The 22,660-nt window shown below is 33.6% G+C and overlaps 4 protein-coding genes across 8 annotated transcripts; 3 read left to right on the top strand and 1 right to left on the bottom strand.

Moving 5' to 3' along the window:
* Window positions 1-1,207: 1,207 nt before the first annotated feature.
* On the top strand, window positions 1,208-3,817 carry LOC110629708 (protein KRI1 homolog). 4 transcript variants are annotated; one of them, XR_006348247.1, is made up of 3 exons: window positions 1,209-3,260; window positions 3,525-3,571; window positions 3,611-3,817. XR_006348247.1 is itself a non-coding variant. In XM_043949581.1 (2 exons), the coding sequence occupies exon 1, from the start codon at window positions 1,242-1,244 to the stop codon at window positions 3,222-3,224; it is 1,983 nt and encodes a 660-aa protein (XP_043805516.1). In that variant the 5' UTR covers window positions 1,208-1,241; the 3' UTR covers window positions 3,225-3,260; window positions 3,385-3,464. The 4 variants fall into 4 exon arrangements, 2 of the variants coding, with proteins under 2 accessions (XP_043805516.1, XP_021632490.1); XR_002490272.2 differs by having other exon boundaries at window positions 3,525-3,582; window positions 3,622-3,817; XM_043949581.1 differs by lacking the exons at window positions 3,525-3,571; window positions 3,611-3,817 and adding an exon at window positions 3,385-3,464 and having other exon boundaries at window positions 1,208-3,260.
* A 1,564-nt stretch (window positions 3,818-5,381) lies between these two features.
* LOC110630046 (putative pentatricopeptide repeat-containing protein At1g12700, mitochondrial) lies at window positions 5,382-10,470 on the bottom strand. Its single transcript, XM_043949747.1, has 4 exons — window positions 8,515-10,470; window positions 7,263-7,323; window positions 6,393-7,049; window positions 5,382-6,327 (listed from the first exon to the last, which is right to left on the bottom strand). Exons 1-4 carry the CDS (start codon window positions 10,335-10,337, stop codon window positions 5,911-5,913), a joined length of 2,958 nt encoding a protein of 985 aa, XP_043805682.1. The 5' UTR covers window positions 10,338-10,470; the 3' UTR covers window positions 5,382-5,910.
* Window positions 10,471-11,726: 1,256 nt separating this feature from the next.
* Window positions 11,727-17,893, top strand: LOC110629025 (biotin carboxyl carrier protein of acetyl-CoA carboxylase 1, chloroplastic). 2 transcript variants are annotated; one of them, XM_021775861.2, is made up of 7 exons: window positions 11,727-12,118; window positions 14,466-14,519; window positions 14,617-14,783; window positions 14,872-15,193; window positions 15,297-15,368; window positions 17,428-17,493; window positions 17,601-17,893. In XM_021775861.2, exons 1-7 carry the CDS (start codon window positions 11,972-11,974, stop codon window positions 17,622-17,624), a joined length of 852 nt encoding a protein of 283 aa, XP_021631553.1. In that variant the 5' UTR covers window positions 11,727-11,971; the 3' UTR covers window positions 17,625-17,893. The 2 variants fall into 2 exon arrangements, with proteins under 2 accessions (XP_021631553.1, XP_021631554.1); XM_021775862.2 differs by lacking the exons at window positions 17,428-17,493; window positions 17,601-17,893 and adding an exon at window positions 16,678-17,356.
* Window positions 17,894-19,016: 1,123 nt separating this feature from the next.
* On the top strand, window positions 19,017-20,572 carry LOC110629371. Its single transcript, XM_021776308.2, has 2 exons — window positions 19,017-19,603; window positions 20,039-20,572. The coding sequence occupies exons 1-2, from the start codon at window positions 19,124-19,126 to the stop codon at window positions 20,102-20,104; spliced, it is 546 nt and encodes a 181-aa protein (XP_021632000.1). The 5' UTR covers window positions 19,017-19,123; the 3' UTR covers window positions 20,105-20,572.
* Window positions 20,573-22,660: the final 2,088 nt, after the last annotated feature.

The raw sequence follows: 22,660 nt of genomic DNA, 5'->3' as shown, positions 1-22,660 counted from the left end.
CAAATTTCAAATTATAAGTAAAAAAATCCTTATTTTAATGAAATGAATTTTCTATTTCACTTTAAACTCTAAATTTTATAATGGGAAAATTTTGTTATTTTTTAAATTTAATTATGATTACAAGTTTAGCTGTAGGTTTGAGATAAAAAAAAAAAGTTTGATTTTAGGTGGTCGGTATTAAAAGGCTATTGAAATATAATATTAAATGAAAAAAATAATAAACCTTTTGATGAATAAAGTCTAATTTATTTTGTATGGTATTGTATACTTATAATATATCGTGTATATTTATATAACTTATTAGTATACGGTTTTAAAGTATTAATTTAATTAACTAAAAAATTAAAAAAAAAGAATAAAACTACTAAAAAAATATAAAAAATAGCATTCAAGAATCAAGATATATTAACGAAAAATGAATAAATTAAAATAAATTAAAAAAACTAAAATTTATAAGCTATGGTATATATTAATATAAAGGAATGCGATTGTTAAAAATCTATACTACATTAATATTAAATACAACTTATGAAAATAAGAGAGTAACTTTTTTTGTTTGCATGGTATCCTATACTTTAGTATATTGTGTTTATTTAATTTATTAGTATACAATGTCAAAGCACTAATCCAATTAATTAAAAAAAAATAAAAAAGTTAGAATATCTAAAACTATTAAAAAATTAGTATTTTAGAATTAAAATATAAATTAACAAAAACAAGATAAAAAATAAAATTTGTAATTTGTAATATCAAAGAGTGATATGGTTGCTAAAAAAATTTATACTATATATATATAAAGTGGGAAGGAGAGGACAGTTTGATTTATTATGACGTCTGTTAAAAATTTATATTATTATAATAAAATTAAATTTTTTAATATATATAAAAAAATAAATTAAATAAAAAATTATAAAATAGAGAGATTATCAATTTAGACAAGAGTGAGTTTGATGTGACTATCTAAATCTTAAAATATAATTTAAAGATAATTTTAGTATGATATTAATATAATAGATGTCATAAATAAAAATGCAATATTTTATCTGACAATTTAAGTTAAAATAATCTCTTAAATGGATTTTATATTGATATATATATATAAAGAATCACTTGCAAAAGCGTGAAGAGCCTCAAATAAGTGTGTTTAGGATCCACGGGCCTCAAATTTGGGCCCATCTAGTGAGCTCTAAAACCCTAAATGCCAATTGCAGCTAATATCTCATACATTACACAGAACAACAATGGGGATGAAACTGTTCAACGAAGAAGACTCCTCCCTGAATGTCGACGTTTCCAATATCGAAATCAATAAGGAATTCGCTCGTCGATATGAGCACAACAAGAAGCGCGAGGCCCTTCAGAGATACCAGGAGCTCAAGAAGAGAAGACAAATTGAAGAATCGGGTTCCGAATCTGAATCAGAATCATCGGACGAGGAAGACGATGCTGCTAACAAGAAGGAAGATATTAAGAAGCTATTCCAGAATTTAAACAAGGTAAGGAAAAGAGACGATTCTCTTTACCAAAATGCCGATCTTTTTGAGCCTGAGAGCGATAGTGATGATGAAAGTGAAGGTAGGGAGCGGAAGAAGAAGAAAGCTATGTACTTGAAGGATGTTGTGGCTCAGCACCTGATGGAGGAGGGGCCTGATTTTGAAGATGAAGACGAGGAGTTGACTAGGAAGAAAACTTACAACGAGGAACAAGAGGAATTAAGGAGAGAATTTTTGGATGTGGTAAAGAAGGCAGAGGATAGTGGAGGGGATTTATTGAAAGCAAAAGAGAAGAAAAATGAAAATGATGAGGATGCTGGTGTTGATCATGGAGAATTAGAGAAGGAGTTGGGAGAGTATTTTGGTCCAGAGGAGGAGTTGGATGAGAATGATAAGTTTTTGAAGGAGTTCTTTGAGAAACAAATGTGGGTTGATAGAGGAAATAAAGATAGGACCAGTCATTTGGAGGATACTGAAGTGGATGAATTGTTGAGAGATGAGGAGGAGATTGAGAGGCAGGAGAAGTATGAGGAGAGTTATAATTTTAGATATGAAGAGAATGCAGGGGATAGGGTGATGGGACACTCAAGGAAAGTGGAAGGCTCAGTGAGGAAGAAGGAGAATGCAAGAAAAGAGCAGAGGAAGAATAAGGAGGAGAGGATGAAGATTGCTGAGATGGAGAGGAAGGAGGAGTTGAAACATTTGAAGAATTTGAAAAAGAAGGAAATGAAAGAGAGGATGACGAAGGTAATGGAGGCTGCTGGGATTACGGATGATAATGATTTTGCATTGAATTTGGATGATTTAGAAGAGGATTTTGATCCGGCAGAGTATGATAAAATGATGAAGAAGGCTTTTGGTGAGGAATATTATAATGCAGATGATGTGGATCCTGGATTTGGAAGTGATAATGATAATGATACAGCTTCTATTGAGAAACCAGATTTTGACAAGGAGGATGAGTTACTTGGACTTCCAAAGGGGTGGGATGAAGTTGAAGATGCTGATGGGTTTTTGGCTGTAAGAGAGAGGGTCTTGAAACGAAAGGCTGAGCTTGGTGATGACGATGATGACAATGAAGAAGATGAAGACAGAGGCAATGAAGAAGATGAAGGAGGCAATGAAGAAGATGAAGGAGGCAATGAAGAAGATGAAGAAGGAGGCAAAGAAGTAGAGCAAAATGAGGAAAGTAAACGGAAGAGGAAGCGAAAGATGTCACTGGTGAAGAAAGCAAAGGAGGAAATGTTGGAGGAGTATTATAAATTGGATTATGAGGGTACGATTGGAGACTTGAAGACAAGGTTTAAGTATGCGAAAGTGGATTCTAATAGGTTTGGATTAAAGACGAAAGAGATATTGATGTTGGATGACAAGGAGTTGAATCAGTATGTTCCTATTAAAAAGCTTGCACCTTATAGGGAGAGGCAGTGGAAGGTGCCTAATAACAAGAGATACGAATTTAAAAAGAGGACTAAGGAGCTTCTCCGTGGAGGATTGAATCATCATGGGACCAGTAAGAAGAACAGGAGAAAGGGTGATGGTGATGACAAATCAACTTCAGTTGAGGCTCCTCATCAAGACGGGAAAGTAGAGTTGGAGGGTTCAGATGTCAAATTAGGCAACATATCTAAGCCAGCCAAGAGGAAGCGTCGCCAAGCAAAACACAAGCTCTCACAATCACGACTTGCAGCATACCAGAATATACAACCTAAGGGCAAAGAAAAGCACTGAGTGCAAGCCATATCTAATGGAAGATGTGCCATAGAGGTAAATTCTAAACATGGAACTAGTGATTGTGTTTAAATCATTCTTTTATGTTGTGTTTACTTTTATTAACTTTATTATATAAGTTTCTCTTTTTTCCCCTTTTATTTTGTTCATTCTGCCTAAGCTGCGGGCATACCCTGGTTGCAAAAAGCTGTATCCTCGTACTGTTCATTGTAGCAAAATTAAAAGCTTTTCATTCGTTAACGACTCAAATTTGCACTCCCAAAACTGGTGGACTAATTGATGTTTGCCGAATATGAGCAGGTGCTGATCTGATATTAATTTGGCATGGGGACTGCTAATGCTTGAAGATGTCGTGTAGGCTTCAAGATAACTGCTATTGCTTGAAGATGTCGTGTAGGCTTCAAGATAACTGCTATTGCTTGAAGATGTCATCTGTGCTTCAAGATGATTGGATATGTTTATTTTTTAAATTTTCTTTTATATAATTTATCAAGAAATGGAAGGTTTTCACTTGTTACATTTGCCCAAACACAGTATTTTGTATCCTAACGAGGAAGTATAATTGTCTTTTAATCCAATTCGTTGCTTGTTAATCATAGTCTTAATTGTAGGTTTTCCAACCTTACCAGTTTTTTTAGTGTGGGTGTGTGTGAGAGATAAAGAGTGAATGAATTGAGTGTCAAACAATGATTTTTTGTTAATCATGTAAAGCGATCTGTGAAGTTAGGGCCGCTTGTTTTTTGTCAGGTTCTAATAAATGGCTCCCTCATTCATATATGATTATGTACTTCTGCATGATAATTTTAGTCGATAATATTTTGCATTTCCCCGTTTATTCATAGTAAACCAAGAAACATTTGCAAGTCAATGGCATCGGTTTCCCCCCTTTTTTTTTTAATAATTATTTTGCCTAACGTAATACCACCCAGGAAAACAGGAAGAAACATCAACATACTAATGACCTTCTCTATACTACACCGTTAGCCAATGTCACTGATTGGATATATTGAGAAGTGGAAGTGGGTTCTCCTTTTCATTTGATATAAATGATGATATCAAATATTTGCACAACCTACATTTTATTTTATTCACCACTGGCTAGTACTTGAGACTGAATAACTAACTCCCTGTGCGATGAGTAATGAATTTGATCATTGACCAAGGACACTAAACTGTAATAATGATAAGCCTTAATTTTAAGCAGCGTAAATTTCATAATTCAATATGTTTATGGTGTCAAAAACAGTTAGAGGATACAGATTCTGAAGAAGACTCCATAAACATCTGCCTATGCAACAGAGGTTTGCACAAGTAATTTCTGCAGTACAAGATTAAATAGCTCAAGTTTATATCCTTCCTAACGATCTTACTTGCTCGAAACAAGACAGTTTGTACAAAGTTGCGAAAGACAATGAAATTTAAAAGGAGTTCAACTACTTGTAATTTATGTACACAACTCCATTAATGTGCAGGTAAAACCAATAAAATGATAAAACCAGCAGTCTCAAATAGGTAACCATATCAAGTAAAATCATGTAGCTGCTTGTATTGTTTACTCAAAATATTAAACCACCAAGTTAAAATCCGAAACCATCTCCTCTTCACCTCGATGAATTTCATCATTCGAACTTACTTTTCAGAAACATATCACTACTAGCCAATCGGGCATATATCACTCATATCTAATACCCTGGTCTATGCATTATCCACTCGACATTTCAGGAAGGTTCGGTTTCATGAAATCGTAATCAAAACTGTCTTTTATTTATTTTTTTTCTGTTCCTTTGAATTGAACAATGGACATAATATTCTAATGATGTTTTTAGGTATCCTTCTTTTTCATCTTGCCAAGCTACTACCTACATTCTGAGTTACATCACCAGTTCAAAAATAAATCAGCATATGCAAATTAGGGACTATGCACATTATGAGTGATGCTTATGGAATCGCATGTTGCTCAAAATACAAAAACAATCACATGCATCGATTTCCTATATAGAAGAAGAGTGATAATTAAGTGCCTCTTGAAAAAGATTCCAAATACTATTCAACTTCCTAGACATGAAAGGAAATATCTAGCGAGTTTGCAAGTATTTTGCTTTTTTTCAGGGTCATAATTGCGAATTGAGACATAATTTTCCAACATCAAAACAATTAACAAAATGTACCGATAAGGTAAGTAACACATAAGGTATTAAGAATTGCTTTCTCAGTACAGAAAGAGAGACAAATCAGCCATTCATATGGTTACCCAACAGTCTTCTATCCATTTTCCGATACCAAATACAACCATCTTTACTATAGTCTTCTATCCATGCAGCCTAAAAACATGATGTTACTGCTAATAAACAGTTTCCTCTGAAAAAACAAAAGCAACTAACTTGAGGAATTTGTAATTGTACACATATTGATATAGAATCAAGTACCAATGACACACAACATGACAAAGAACTCATGCATCAGTTGATCAAGCATTAATTGCTAGTATCTCACTTCGCATTTATGCCATTAGAACCTTCAGATCGATTTCGTAGTTTCTCAAAATGAGACCGTCATTGTGAGATAAATGTATTACCAATTCAGTGGTCGTGGTATCTGCAGAGAATCCCTTATCAACCATTTCATCAATAAGTTGTGATGCTTTTGGTACATCCTCATGCCTGAGAAACCCTTGAATAATCACATTTTAACAACAGTCATTCGGTAAACATCCACTATCTTCCATTCCTCTAAAAACCTGGTATGCTTCATCTAATAATCCCTCCTTGCAAAGTCCTTTAATGAATGTACTATATGTATAAACATTAGGCTGCACACCTTTTTCAAGAAGCCTAGAAAAAAATTTCTTGGCATCATTAAGATTCCCAACTCTACACAGACCATCAATCAAAATGGTATAGGTCACATGATTAGGCTTCAACCGGCTCTTTTCCATTGCTTTAAATAGTGCAAGCGCCTCATCAAGATTCCCCTGCTTGCACAATCCATCAAGCAAAATGGAGAAACTTATTCTATCTGGCTGGTGTCCTTGAGAACACATGCGCTTGAAAACCTCTAGTGCAGTTTGGGACTTTCCCACTCGCCACAAGCACAATGTTGGGAACTAAACCTTTATAATGCATTTCATCAAAAAGTTTCTTTGCTTCATCAATCCTTTTGTTCTCATAGTACCCATTGATCAAGATGTTGAGGCCTAATATTCCATTTAACCATTATGCCAAAAATTTCTTGAACCTTTGAAACCATTCCTTCCTTAAAAAGATTGTCAATAAATATACTGAAGGTATAAACATCTGGTGATATGTTCTGCACCACCATTTCATTCAGCAAGGATAAAGCTTGATTCAATTTACCTAAACTGCAAAGACCGTGAATTAGGCAGTTGTAAGTGACAGCAGTAGGTGAAATGCCCTTGTTCCCCAGTTGAGAAAAGAGGTTTAATGCCTCAGCAACTAGCTTATCCTTGCAATCAATGATTGGATTGTAGGTCATGACATCTGGCTCACAACCTCTCTCAACCATTTCCTTCAACAACCCAGTAGCCACATCTGTTTTGCCGTATTTACACAGAGCATTTACTATCATATTGTCGGTATAAACATCAGGTTGAAAACCTCTTGCAACGATATCATTGAAAAGGTCTACTGCTCTATTGATTGTACCCCCTTTACACAGCCCATCAATTAAGGTAGTAAATATCATGATGCTGGGCTCTAATCCAAGTTTTAGGATTTTACTCAGAACTGAGAATCCAAAATCCACACGGTTTAAGCAGCAGTAGCTATTAATCAAAATGCTAAGAGAATAAATATTGTGTGAGATCAACTATTTGCAGAACCTACATTTTATTTTATTCACCACTGCACCACTGGCTAGTACTTGAGACAGAATAACTAACACCCTGAGAGATGAGTCATGAATTTGATCATTGACCAAGGACACTAAACTGTAATAATGATAAGCCTTAATTTTAAGCAGCATAAATTTCATAATTCCATATGTTTTTGACGTATGGCGTCAAAAACAGTTAGAGGATACAGATTCTGAAGAAGACTCCATATACATCTGCCTAGGCAACAGAGGTTTGCACAAGTAATTTCTGCAGTACAAGATTAAATAGCTCAAGTTTATATCCTTCCTAACGATCTTGCTTGCTCAAAACAAGAGAGTTTGTACAACGTTACGAAAGACGATGAAATTCAAAACGAGTTCAACTACTTGTAATTTGTGTACACAATTCCATTAATGTGCAGGTAAAACCAATAAAATGATAAAACCAGCAGTCCCAAATAGGTAACCATATCAAGTAAAATCATGTAGCTGCTTGCATTGTTTACTCAAAATATTAAACCACACCAAGTTAAAATCAGAAACCATCTCCTCTTCACCTCGATGAATTTCATCATACAAACTAACTTTTCAGAAACATATCACTACTAGCCAATCAGCCATATGTCACTAATATCTAATACCCTGGTCTATGCATTATCCACTCAGACATTTCTGGAAGGTTCAGTTTCATGAAATCTTAAGCAAAACTGTCTTTTTCTTTTCTTTTTTTTTTTTCCTTGTTCCTTTGAATTGAACAATGGATTGGACATAATATTCTAATGATGTTTTCGGGTATCCTTCTTTTGCTTCTTGCCAAACTACCACCTACATTCTGAGTTACATCACCAGTTCAAGGATAAATCAGCAGATGCAAATTAGGGACTATGCACATTATGAGTGATGCTTATGGAATCACATGTTGCTTGCAATACAAAAACAATCACATGCACTGATTTCCTATATAGAAGAAGAGTGATAATTAAGTACCTCTTGAAAAAGATTCCAAACACTATTCAACTTCCTAGACATGAAAGGAAATATCTAGCGAGTTTGCAAGTATTTTGCTTTTTTTCAAGGTCATAATTGCGAATTGAGACATAATTTTCCAACATCAAAGCAATTAACAAAATGTACCGAGAAGGTATGTAACACATAATGTATTAAGAATTGCTTTCTCAGTACAGAAAGAGAGAGAAATCAGTCATTCATATGGTTACCCAACAGTCTTCTATCCATTTTCCGATACCAAATACAACCATCTTTACTATAGTCTTCTATCCATGCAGCCTAAAAACATGATGTTACTGCTAATAAACAGTTTCCTCTGAAAAAACAAAAGCAACTAACTTGAGGAATTTGTAATTGTACACATATTGATATAGAATCAAGTACCAATGACACACAAAATGACAAAGAACTCATGCATCAGTTGATCAAGCATTAATTGCTAATATCTCACTTCGCATTTATGCCATTAGAACCTTCAGATCGATTTCGTAGTTTTCTCAAAATGAGACCGTCATTGTGCGATAAATGTATTACCAATTCAGTGGTCGTGGCATCTGCAGAGAATCCCTTATCAACCATTTCATCAATAAGTTGTGATGCTTTTGGTACATCCTCATGCCTGAGAAACCCTTGAATAATCACATTATAACAACAGTCATTCGGTAAACATCCACTATCTTCCATTCCTCTAAAGACCTGGTATGCTTCATCTAATATTCCCTCCTTGCAAAGTCCTTTAATGAATGTACTATATGTATAAACATTAGGCTGCACACCTTTTTCAAGAAGCCTAGAAAAAAATTTCTTGGCATCATTAAGCTTCCCAACTCTAAACAGACCATCAATCAAAATGGTATAGATCACATGATTAGGCTTCAACCGGCTCTTTTCCATTGCTTTAAATAGTGCAAGTGCCTCATCAAGATTCCCCTGCTTGCACAATCCATCGAGCAAAATGGAGAAACTTATTCTATCTGGCTGGTGTCCTTGAGAACACATGTGCTTGAAAACATCTTTTGCAGTTCGGGACTTTCCCACTCGCCACAAGCCCTTCATAAGAGTATTGTAAATAAAAATGTTAGGAACTAAACGTTTATAAGGCATTTCATCAAAAAGTTTCTTCGCTTCATCAATCCTTTTGTTCTCACAGTACCCATTGATCAAGATGTTGTAGCTAAAGACATCTGCCATTTTTCTCCTTACCATTTGATCAAATATTTTTCTAGCTTCATCCATTTGGCTATGCAAACAATATCCATCCATCAATGAATTGTAAGTAACCAAATCAGGCTTAATATTCCATTTAACCATTATGCCAAAAATTTCTTGAACCTTTGAAACCATTCCTTCCTTAAAAAGATTGTCAATAAATATATTGAAGGTATAAACATCTGGTGATATGTTCTGCACCACCATTTCATTCAGCAAGGATAAAGCTTGATTCAATTTACCTAAACTGCAAAGACCGTGAATTAGGCAGTTGTAAGTGACAGCGGTAGGTGGAATGCCCTTGTTCCCCAGTTGAGAAAAGAGGTTTAATGCCTCAGCAACTAGCTTATCCTTGCAAAGGGCGTCAATGATTGAATTGTAGGTCATGACATCTGGCTCACAACCTCTCTCAACCATTTCCTTCAACAACCCAGTAGCCACATCTGTTTTGCCGTATTTACACAGAGCATTTACTATCACATTGTAGGTATAAATATCAGGTTGAAAACCTCTTGCAACGATATCATTGAAAAGGTCTACTGCTCTATTGATTGTACGCTCTTTACACAGCCCATCAATTAAGGTAGTAAATATCACGATGCTGGGCTCTAATCCAAGTTTTAGGATTTTACTCAGAACTGAGAATCCAAAATCCACACGGTTTAAGCAGCAGTAGCTATTAATCAAAATGCTAAGAGAATAAATATTGTGTGAGATTCCCAGCGACTCAACTTTTCTGGACAAGGAAACGACAGTGTGATATTGTTTCATTCTGATAAGAGTAGACAAAAATCGATTAAATTGAACAATAGAAGGGAGAGGATGCACAAGGATGATGTGATTAAAGGAAGCTAGGGCATCATCAAGGTCCGCAAATGAAGCAGAATAGAATTTATATCTGAAGCATGCATCTTTGTTAGATTGAGTGGAATTAGAAGAATGTAAAGAGTGAATGGAATTGGTAAGTAATAAGGTTGGAGAATGAATGGTACCAATTTCTCTTTGGAGTTGAAAATGAAAGCTCCTCCAACTGCTTGTGAAAATGCTTCGAGGCATCATTATCATCTTCCAACCGAAATCTTTATTCTTTCTCAGGAAGCAGTGTTCTATATGCTGTACTAATCTCGTGGTAATGTTGGAGTTGGGTTTTCTCTTGGGAGAGATCCACTTAACAGAATTGAAAGAGCCGCCCAGTAGCTTAATGGCCCCTATTCTGGTTTGGAGAAAATTATTATTTAGTCGCTCCCTAATTAATATTTTAATTTTAAAAAAATATATTAAAATATTCATAATATTTTAAAAATTTTAATAATTAATTTTTCTATTAATTTTTTATTAATTATTTCACTATTTAATTTTTTTAAAAAAATTTATTATTTAATCTTTTAAATTTTTAAAAAATTTATTAATTAATTTATCCGTATTAAAAATATTTTAAATTTTTTTATAATTAAAATAAATAAAATAATTAATTTTTAATTTTTTAAAATATTAATAATATTTTAATATATTTTTTAAAATTAAAAAATTAATTAAACTTTTTTCTAATATTATAAAAACTAAATAATAATTTTCCCTTTTCCCTTCTCATTCGACGCTTGGTAAATTTTCATTATAAGATCTTTCTTAATTAGATAATGGCGATTCATTTGTAGTATATAGCATTTTAATTGAAAGAGGATTTCTATATGTAAATCTTAACTTTTGGGTTTGTCCAAATTTGTATAAATGAATTTTGGACAACATGAAAAATTACAGAAAAGTACTTAAGTTATGGATATTAAATTTTTATTTTTTAAAGGTAATTTATTATTTAATTATTGTAAAATAAAAAATTCACTGATAATTTTTTTTAATTTTAAAAAATATATTAAAATATCACTAAATTAAAAACGTATACTTTTCTCAACTATTAATATAAGTAGAAAGTGAATAACAAAGTAAGTTTTCAAATGAATAACAAAATAAATTTTCAATTATATTTATATATATATATTTCCTATCTAATTAATTTTAAATTTAATATTATCAATCTATTTTTATAAATTACATTATTCATACAATTTATAATACTATAAAATAATCATATTATTCTAGTTGGTTTTAACTATATAATTAAACTAATTTTTTATATAACCTCCTTATTAATAGAACCTAAAATAATAAGAATATAACTAAATAAAATTAATTAATATTATATATATACATAATTCACTTAATTATGTGAATTTTAATATTTACTTATCAATAAAATATGAAATAATGAAAAGAGAAAAATAAATAAAAGTGATAATATTATATAAATTTTGTAAAATTATAAAAATAGTTAGTATATTTAACAAAAAAAAAAAAAAATTTAACTCCCTTATTTTCTTTAATATATATATATATATAAAGTTTTTGATAAAATAACGTTTTAGAATGACATTAAAACGGCTTCGGGACAGGTGGTAGTGAAAGAAAGCGAGTACGTAGAGATTTACACACTATCTCTCTCTCTCTCATTGGTTTCATCGATCCTCAAGCTCTGAACTTCCAAGAGAAAAAAGGCCTTTTCTCTGCCTCCTCTCCTCAGACGGATTCCTCAAAACACGCACGCACACACTCGCTCTTTTTCTGCGACTCTTACAATTCAATCACTTTTCCTCCTTCATTCTCATCAAACACTTGCTAAGATTAGCTAGAAATAGCTGAAATCAATGGCGTCTTCACTTTCCACAACTGCCTCCGCTTCTGCTTCCGCTGTCTCCAAAACCACTGCCAATTTCCCTCACTACAATACTTCCGCTGTTTATAGGGTCTCCTTTCGCCTCTCTCCTGCATCCAAGTTCCGCTTTTGCGCCAAGGTTTTATTTCTTTTTCTTGTTCTCCTTCTCCAAAAAATGTTGATTTCAGGCGGAGTTGTTATTATTATTTTTTTGCTGATTCTTGTTTCTGATTTTACCCATTCGTGATTCAACTGGTTCTAATGAATTGCTGTTGAAATGCGTGGAGGGGAAAGGATTTTGTGAGCTGAAACTAGTGTGACGTTAAGTGCTTCAGATTTGTTGATTGTTTGGATTTGCCCAGTTTGATATTAGTTGTTAGCTGATAATCTCTTATTCTGTAAATTAAGAGGAACATTCTCTTGTTTTCCTTTTATTTAGCTATTTGCTTCGTTGCTCACTCGTTTGTGTGCTTAAAAGAAATGGCAAGGGGTATTTAGATTTGTGATCTCTCTCTATGTTGGAATATTGATTATTTAGGAATGAAATTGGGAAAAAGAAAAAGCTTCATTGGATATGGAAACTTAGATAAAGAAGTAACTTATATAATCAGATTATAAAATTAGTGATGGTTAGTTGGAGGTCCATTGGCATGTGTTATTGAATTTATATCCAAACTGCTTCAATGAAATTTCCTTGCTTGTTCCATTTGATACAATGTATTTTTTATTGAATTATGATTGATTATTGATTTTTTTTTCTTCCTCATCATAAATTTAGTTGTCATTGGAGGTTGTTCTAGTATATATGATTTTCTTTGGAAATATCAGAAATAAAGAGGGGTTTGGGGGAGAGGGTTGAGGTTTTGCATGATAACAGTTAACAGGACAACACAATGTGCCTTGACTTTGATTTGCTGTCATCTTTCTACGAGGAAGGTGAAATAATCTGACAGCATTGCCTTTTCAGATGACACAGAGTATTTGTCATTTGTTATGTGGCTTACTCTAAACCTGTTCTGATAAGGATTAGAAGGAAATGCCTATATTAGAGTTTAATTACACCTGTTCCTTTTCAGTATTTGGTTTACAATTAGAAGGATGGTGAACTTGAAAATCATAATGGATGATGAAGTTTTGTACTTTAGATTTAAGGGGCTTCACTTCCTTTCTTCCGGTCTTTTAGAATCCTAATTGCAGCAACTTGTTAATTTTGCTGTTAGCACTTGTTAGTGGACTGAAAATTCACCCAAATGCTACTTGATTGCCAGAGTCTTGCTTTGTCTCTCTGGTATTATAATCAATTGCCTTATGTGGATTCTTTGAAACCAATAACAGGTTGTTATGACTTGTAATTAGATTTCTTATTGCAATGTCTTAACTTTTGTTTTAAACCTAAGAGAATATTAAGCAGCATACAATTATCTTGTGCTCGCTGAATGAAAATATATATTGTTCTTTTTGATTAATTTGGTTATGTTGTATTTATTTATTTCAGATTTGAAGGCTTTTGATATCTTTTTGTCTAGTAACTTAAATGATACATCAATACGAATTCTATGCCTTGTTTAAAATCACTACTGGATTAGAAAGTTTGGCATTTTTAGTTGTTTCCTATAACCATAAGCTGGTTTAGATTGCTTCTTCATTGCTTTCCACTCAGTAAAGAGGCATCTGTTTGATGTTAATCAAGTTTTGGGAATTTCTCATAGGCTTTCACCTTTGTGCTACAGACATGAAAGCCGACTCTTAACTTTATAAAGTGATGCTACATGCAATGGTTATGCTTGAATCAACTAGTAATTGGATCCCCCTTATCAGACAGCCCGCCAATTTCATTGCCATATGTCACTGCACTAAATAGACACTTTCAGAATTTTTATGTCATTTATGTGTCATGAGAGATTTGAACCAATCCATTTTGAAGTCTTATCTATTGAATGAACTCTACACCTTCAGTTTGCAGAATACAACAATATGGAAAATTATAGCCTTGTTTTGAGTTTTGACTTTGGCAATGGTTTTTGGTATCATCACTTGGATAGCAAACTTTGACAGACCTGTATTATTTACAACCTTCCCACTTTGTTTTAGATCTTTTTTTTTGGGTCCATTTTTTACTTGTAAAGCCCTTTTTGTCAAGTTATGATTTGAAATCCATGAGTGTTGTTTATTGAAAGAAATATAAAAGGTTTTGGAGGGTGAGTTTGTGGTTTGACTCTTCTGCTTGCAGATGAGTTAAAATTATCGCCAGATAGTTGCATTAGCCTGAACATATCAGAAGTTCACGCCTTCTCACTTTCCTCTCTGTCTTTCTGGCTTAATTATCAATTTAAGAAATGAGAAACTTGGAACATTCTATGTCTTTTCCCCTTTATTCTATGTGTGACAGTTGCAAGTTGCAGCATTTATTTGCTTTTAATTTAGAATAGTCAAATCTCATGTTTATATTTAGCATGGAAAGAGTGAAAATGGTCTCTGCAATGTAGGGTCTGAAGCATGGTCGTGACAGCTCCACCTTTGTGAAAGCCCAGCTGAATGAGGTAAGGTTCTTTCAATGGTTTTCATTAGAGGATTTTTTTTTTTTGAGATTTGCTTTCCTCCCTGGACATTTTTTTGAGTTCATCTGTTGCCTTCAAGGTTTCTGTGGATGGATCCTCAAATGCTGCTGCCTCACCTTCAAACAAATCGGAACCACCATCTACAGAAGCAAAGGATGCTAAGCCATCAAATGAGTCTTCGCCTCCAACTTTGGCAACAGAGGAGTCAATATCTGAATTTATTACACAAGTTGCAAGCCTTGTGAAGTGAGGGAACAAAAGCTGCTCTTTTTAGCATCCTACACTTGTTCTGAGAATGTTATAGTAACTATTTTACATTTTATGATCATTGCAGGCTGGTTGATTCAAGAGATATTGTGGAGTTGCAGTTAAAACAACTTGATTGTGAACTGATAATCCGGAAAAAGGAGGCGTTGCCTCAGCCCCCTTCTCCTGCTCCAGTGGTTATGATGCACTCACCTTCACCACCACCATCAATGCCTCCAGCCTCACCTGCGGCTTCCGCTGCAGCCTCTATTCCAGCTCCTGCTGCTTCACCCCCATCACCTGCACCTTCTGCTGCTAAATCACCTAAGTCATCACTTCCACCACTTAAATGCCCTATGGCAGGTACATTCTACAGAAGTCCAGCACCAGGTGAACCCCCCTTTGTGAAGGTAAATCATCTCTACTTTGCATTTTTCTTGTCATAAATGATGCAAATTTTATGACTGAACTGACATCTTTACTTTTGTATTATTTTTCATATGATTGCTATAGGTTGGAGACAAAGTGCAGAAAGGACAAGTCGTATGCATCATTGAAGCCATGAAATTGATGAATGAAATAGAAGTAAGTTACTTCTGCATTGACTTTTTATTGGAGATTGCTATCAACATTTTCATCATTCATAAGTTGATTTCATTTTAATTTGTAAAGTAGTTTTTGCTAGTGTTTTTCTTCACTGGTGGTTTATTCTGTTTTCTAGGCACTGATGCTAACAACAGTCCTCCTATTGATATAATAATATCTATATGCTAAAGATAAACTCATGACAAATGGAATATATTGATACCTGATTAAAGTTAAAGCTAATCCTAATTTTCTTTTTGTATGTTGTGAGGGTAGAAGACATAAAAATGCTGCTGGATTGACACGTTCATTAGTTTCATTGGCGTGTATCAAAATGTAATTATGTATTAGGCCATGTACATCTTTTGACCCTTGAACTTTACACAAGAAAAAGGTCAGCACTTGATCTTCTTGTAGTTAACATTTAACACCTTAGCTTTATAAAAGAGCACCTATTTAACTCCTAAACTTTATAAAGTATAACTATTTAAACCCTGAACTTTAAAACTCACGTTAGCATATAAGGTTAAATTATTACACTTTTATAAATATCATATATTAAATATTAACTATTGAAAGGTTAGGGTGCCAGTTGATTTTTTGCGTATAGCCACTGGTCAAGAGTCAAGTGATGCATTTGGCCTTGTGTAGGTCAAAAACTTCTATTAGAAAGGTTACTTTGAAGTTTCCCACAATTGATGAGATGGTGGGATGGGGTTCTACAGAGATAGATAAGTTGGTGTTGTGCAGTTTATGTAAATCTTAGCTGCAATTCTGCCAATTAAAATTGGTAGAAGAAAATGAGAGGTACGAATGCAAGTTGCCTTAAAGTCTCTCCTTGAAGTTCTGAGAACTCCCTGGAAGCCACAGTCGTCAGGATTTACTTTGCATTTTAGATAAATGTCGAATATATTGGTTTCTTCGGCTCCAGTGACACAATTTGCTTCGTTAACCATTTTAAATTGATTAGGCAGAAATTTCTTCTTTCTTTCTTTCTTTCTTTCTTTTTTCTCACCTAGGATAACTACATAAATTTAGGATACTGAAACTCAAGGAACAAATTTTCATCCAAAGTGAGTTAGCGAGAGTGGCAGACTCTTGACTAGTTATATGGCCCTTACTGCTTGCCGGAAAAAAAGGACTAATTATTTCAAAATGTGAAAAGTTTTGAACTTCTTTGCTGATAAAGTTCATTTAGGACTTTGATACTCTCCCCCCATTTAAGAATTTAATAAGCAATGTCAATTGTCATTCTGTGTAATAACAAATTTATGTTGAAATTTATTATCCTTCCACTTTCTGATGGCAGGTAGCTTGATTTCCATCTGACGAATCATTGTCCTGGAAGTTATTGGCATTCTAGTTTATATTGTATGATACGATAGCCTCCGAAATTCTGAAATTATATAGTTAATCTATTTTAGGATTTTAGGGAATCGTGCTGGAAAGATGTAGGTGCAACTATTTCAGGTTAAGAAATTGAGTGGAGGAGAAAGAATTTAATTATCAGTATAAATCATATTAGGAGAGAAAGAGATATGGTTACTCAGTATTCATGAAGATGTGGGCAAAGATGAAGAGAGTAAGGAAAAGAAGAAGAAGAAGAAGAAGAACAAGAAGAAGAAGAAGAAGAAGAAGAAGAAGAAGAAGAAGAAGAGAAGAGAACAGAAATAGAGAAAATCACACTAGGAGTGGGAAAGGGGAGGCTGTAGGAATATACCCTAGAAAGCAAATAAACTTATCCTAAGATGCATTGCGACCTTCTGTTACAAAGAGGAGACTACTTCACATTAAAGCTTTTCACAAGTTTGCCGTTTGTGACCTACATATCATCAACTATTTGTGTATAAAGTGAGGTTAATGCTAAAATGAAAATTGCTATTAATTGGCAGCAAATTTCAAAGTTGAAACGTAATTAGTAGTTGAATGTTTGCTAGTTCAAGGCATTTTATTTATTTATATTTTGAAATATCTCTATTTGTTTTCTTATTTAAAGAGAAAAGAAAAGAAAAAAAAAAGGCATTTGCTGATTGTGTTTGACATGAAATATTCTCATTAGGCTGATCAGTCAGGGACTATAGTTGAAATTATTGCAGAAGATGGGAAGCCAGTCAGTGTTGACACAGTAAGTTTTTCTCAGCAGAACCTCAAAAACAGTTTAAATTGCTACGTATTCAAGATGTATCATCTTTTTTTATCCCTGCCTGACTTCTTCTATTTTTCTTTGGACAGCCTTTGTTTGTGATTGAACCCTAAAAAGCTTGATGATTGGGCAGACGAGTAGAATTACAAGTAAAGATTAGACTGCGAGTATGGTTGTTGGTAATGTTTTGAGATACGGCATTGTTATTGTATTAGAATGTTTTGATGGGGTCAGTTGTTAGGAGAAACTAAAAAAAAAACGAAGAAAATTTATTACTGCATTTAAGAAGTAAATTTTCCTTTTGGATTGTATGTCTAATAAATCAGTTGCTAGTTTCTTGTTTGTTAGTATATATATATATATTTTCCCCCTGTTTTTTCAATTTGATTGGAGTTGAAGTAAACTTGGAAAGCAAACAGCCTGGAGAAGGTTTCAGTAAAAGGTAGAGTTCAATTATGATTTCCTATTGAGACACATAACTGTTATTGAATCCTCAACATTAGTTTTATTTGAATATAACACATTTAAAATCAAAAGTATGACAATTTAGAATTTGTTTTTTCGGGTTAATTTTCAATTACAGGTAACTTTAGGTGTTTATTTTTCCTTTTTCCTTTTTCCTTTTTTCCTTTTCCCTTGTTTTTTTTTAAAAAAAATTCAATTCAAGTGTTATGTAATCAAAGATTGTAGATTCTTAAGATAATGTTAAAGTTGCACAGTTTTATGTTTTTTTTTTTTTTTTAAAAAAAAATTATTATTTCTCTCCTCTCACATTTCTACTCATCTTTTTTACTTGTTTTCTAAATTAATAAATTTCTAATATTTACAACAACAACACAATAATAACCTAGAAATTTAAAACATACATTATTTTATTTTTTAAAAATATTTAAAGATTTATCTTAATAGTTTTAAATTTAAAGCTTTATTGTTAAATTTGAGTGTATTTTAATGTAATACTATTTATTTGTAATGTGAAGAAATAAATTCAAAAAAATATTTTCTACTATTACAATAATTAAAAAATATTGATTTATATTTTGTTAAAGGACATCTTTAGAATTAATGTTATTTTATGAAGCCCTCTAGGGCATAAAGTCTAATCCTTTACTTTTACTCATGATTATAAACTAATTTTTTAAAATTTTATATAATAAAACACATTCCTTTAAATTTATTAAAACCAAATAGATATTTAAAATTATAAAAATCAAGTAGTACACATATTGAAATTATAAGACTAAATAATATATATTAATTAAAATTATAAAAATTACATAATATAAAAATATAGTTAATAAACAGTTTTATATAACAAAATTAAACAATTTAAGTTTACAAAATGTACAAATATTTTAATTAATAAATTTTAAAATAGAAACAAATTATTAAAGCTCTTAAAACTTCCAGGAGGTAATAATAATTTTATTTATATTTTGAATCGGTGAACGGTCTCAAGACAAAATAAGTGATTGCTAAAATATAATATTACATGAAACAACCACGCTCCTCCATAACGCGTGATTCAAACCTTAACAATAGAAACGAAGAGAGCCCATCTCTCTTCTCTCTCTCAGGTCTCCCCATTTCAATCTCAGAAACAAAATTCATAATGGGTCCCTGTCTAAAATCCCTCACTTTCTTCCTTGTTCTCACTGCTTTCTTCCCGTTTTCCGCCCCATCCCAGCCGTCCATCTATGACCATCTCCGCCAAAACGGCCTCCCAATAGGCCTTCTACCTAAGGGCATTACCGAATTTTCACTCGATCCTACTACTGGCCACTTCCAGATAAACCTAACCCAACCTTGCAATGCCAAATTCGAGAACCAGTTTCACTACGATTTCAATATTTCTGGGCTTTTGTCCTATGGAAAGATCGGTGAGTTATCCGGTGTATCGCAGCAGGAGCTTTTCCTTTGGTTTCAAGTTAAGGGTATACGCGTCGATGTCCCTAGCTCTGGTTTGATATACTTTGATGTTGGAGTTGTGGACAAGCAATTCTCGTTATCCTTGTTTGAGAACCCTCTCGACTGCACTGCTTCTGATCCTAGTGATGAGCATACTGATTCTAGGGGATCGGATGACCCTAAGGTTCGTCTTTATCGTCTTTGATTGTTGTTATATTTGCAGTTCGTAGAGTGTTTTTGTTTTATATAAGTACTGTGACTTTAATTGGGGGTTCGCATTTTACCTTTTCTGATTGATTATCGCTCATAAGGAGCGTTGGGTTTTGTTTTTCGGTGGAGAACGGACAAATTTTATTTGGATTTCGATGATATGCCCTTCACCCATGTAACACCTATATACGTAGAACGCAATTACAACATGAGCTTTTCATATAAATTGGAGCTTCTGGATGCATATGAAATTTACTGCTATCGTTTAATTCACTTGAGAATGTTACTTTTCAAGTATTATTCTTGTTGCTTTATAGTTTATGTTTTGATTATCTCCCTTTTATCCAACCAGTTGCTTTGATTAGGATCAGTTCAGATATCTCTAATATTTACTGTCATTTGATTTCAGATTCAGCCAGGAAAGCTTGAATTAGAAAATGGGGCACAGGACTTGAGGGCTGCAGCTGCTTCATAGATTGTGGAAGCATTTATACTTCTAGAGGTTAAGCTGTCACCTTTGGGTTCTTATTCCTTCCAAAAGACACTGTTGGGAGAAGGCTTGTCAGATCCTATGTTTTCTGTACGTGTGTTTTTTTGCTATCCTGTACAGATTTTTTGGCTTGATACTTCTATCTCTGCATTGAGAAGTATAACAGTTTTGGCCCAAAGAAGAGGAGAAATAACAGAAATAAGCATTGGATCTTATTTTTCATGGATATGATAGTGAGATGAGGTGGCCTTAGTTTTGCCTGGTAACTTTGCTAGAGATTTATACTGTTTGTTGTTGTCATTACTGCTATACATACAGATGTATGAGCGTGTTGCAATTGTGTTGTTGTAAATGGAGAGTATTGTTTGTTTGTAGATTGTTATCATTAGTGTCAGTCCTATATAAACAATTATTATGGTAAGCTAAACTACCAATAAATTATATCTTTATGTATGGTGGCAGTGTAAATTCCTTGAACTTTTTATTCTTTTATGGGAGTTTTAATTATCTCATTTTTAGTCACCTTTTATTATCATTTTATATGTTTATTTGTGCATATAGCTATCACCAACTCCCTTCCTTACTGCCTGCCTCTGCTGCCTTGTTCTATAGTCTGTCCCATCTTTTTAAGGAGTTTGATCTTTTAAAAGTTGAAATCAAGTTGCTTATATTACTCTATTATAGAAAGTAAGAGCATGTTTAGCAGACCTATCAGAATTAAAATCATTACCCCCCCCCCCCCAGATTGAAAGGACTTCATCAGTTGCTACAACAAAATTTGGGGGTGGTGGTTGAGCTTGTTTATAGAAAAGTAAATGTATGTGGAGATTTTACTTTCCATCATGCTTCAAAACTTCACATTGATGTGCACTTATATTGGCCCTCTGATTAGGATGGGGGATGTTTTAGTTGTATATTGGAGTTGGGCGACCATGCCATCTGAGTGCATTATGTAGCTGGACTGCTGCCCACAAAGTTGACCAAAAAACAATGCACTATCATGTTTTAGAAGATAGATATACGTTTAGAATGTCAGGAAAATAAAATATGTGAAGCTAACAAAAAGGTTAGAGAACGAAGTGAGGTGTAGAATGCAGTTTCTTTTTCCTTTGCTAGGAAGGGATTGTAGTTTGTTAAGTTCGTTTAAGATTATTGGCTGTTTTCATCACAACAGAATTGAATGGCCGTAGATTGGCATTTGTTTGTTGGAGTTTGTTTTCTGAATGGAATAAGGTTTGCTCTAGATTATGATGCCCTTCTGTCAGGCGAGAACATGGTTGATCATTTAGCATGCTGTTGAAGATTGAGATTTCTGGTTGGGATGTTGTATGCTTGTTAACATCCTATTTGTTTGGTAACTAGTTATTGCATCATCAACCATTGCTCCCTCTGGTAGATAAGTTTTGATTGTGAGAAAATTGTATTTGATTTTGACATAACAGGCCATGGATATGTGTAGTGGTGATTTATATTACTGGAAGAGGGAGTCTTGTTTGTATCTATGATGCTTAAACACCTACCAGCCCTAATCAATTAATCTGTATATTTTGATAAATACAACGTTGGAGACTACTTAAGATCATTAGTGAGACATGCTTACATGGTAGGAAAGTGCTTGGCTGTATTAGGTGTATTACACTGAATAAATGCATGATGTGTACAGATGAGTGCAAAATACTCAGGCTACGGGACAATTTTTTATTGATTGAATGTAAAACATTTGTTGTGACTGAGGATTCTGCATGAGCTGAGCTGGGGAACTTAGCTGGAGAGCAGTTGGTTCGAGGGTAGTAAGCTGGTAGTCATTCATTGGCTTATTAAGTCTATAATCCGTTATTCAGTTGTAACTGAATGAGCCGAGTTGGAATTGTATAAGTGTATTAATACAGGAATATAGTCAATTCTAGATTACATCATTAATGAATAAAGAATCTCATCTCTCTCTCTCTCTTTCTATTCTCTCTCTTCTTGATTCTTCTTCTGCTCCTTCCCTTTCTTCTGTCTTCTCTCATATCTTCTTCTTTTACACTTGATAACTTCTCTTCTTCTGTTTCTGTTTACGAATGTGGTTGTGAATGATAGCCGAGTTGGTTCCTGAGCCAAGAACCTGACAATTTGACAGTAATATTGGCAGTGAATAAGTGGAGGCACAACTTGGAAAATACAGCATTTGTTATTAAAACAGGTCATGAGAGTTTGAAGTTTCTATTCAGCAGAGATTGCACATTGCTGTTTAGCAGTAAGGATGACTAGTTGTTAGGACTTAATTATACAATTCAGTATAAGAAGGGTATTAGTATGCTACTTATCAGCAGACAGGTGAGTCAATGGTCACTTCTGCTACTGTTCCTTTGTGGATGCAGGAAGTTTAGTTTATTGCAGTTCTATTAATTGGTAGCTTGGGCGGACCTAATTGCCTGTATATACAGGGGGTTTGTTGATATTTGGAGGTATTGGTTATCCTTTAGAGCTTCAACAGAAGTTAATTGCAGCAGCTCATGATTCTCCAATTGGTGGGCACACTGGTCTAACTGCAACCTG

This window comes from Manihot esculenta, chromosome 13, assembly GCF_001659605.2.
Source record: "Manihot esculenta cultivar AM560-2 chromosome 13, M.esculenta_v8, whole genome shotgun sequence".
Taxonomy (NCBI): Eukaryota; Viridiplantae; Streptophyta; class Magnoliopsida; order Malpighiales; family Euphorbiaceae; genus Manihot; species Manihot esculenta.
This window is presented reverse-complemented; position numbering and strand designations above follow the sequence as displayed.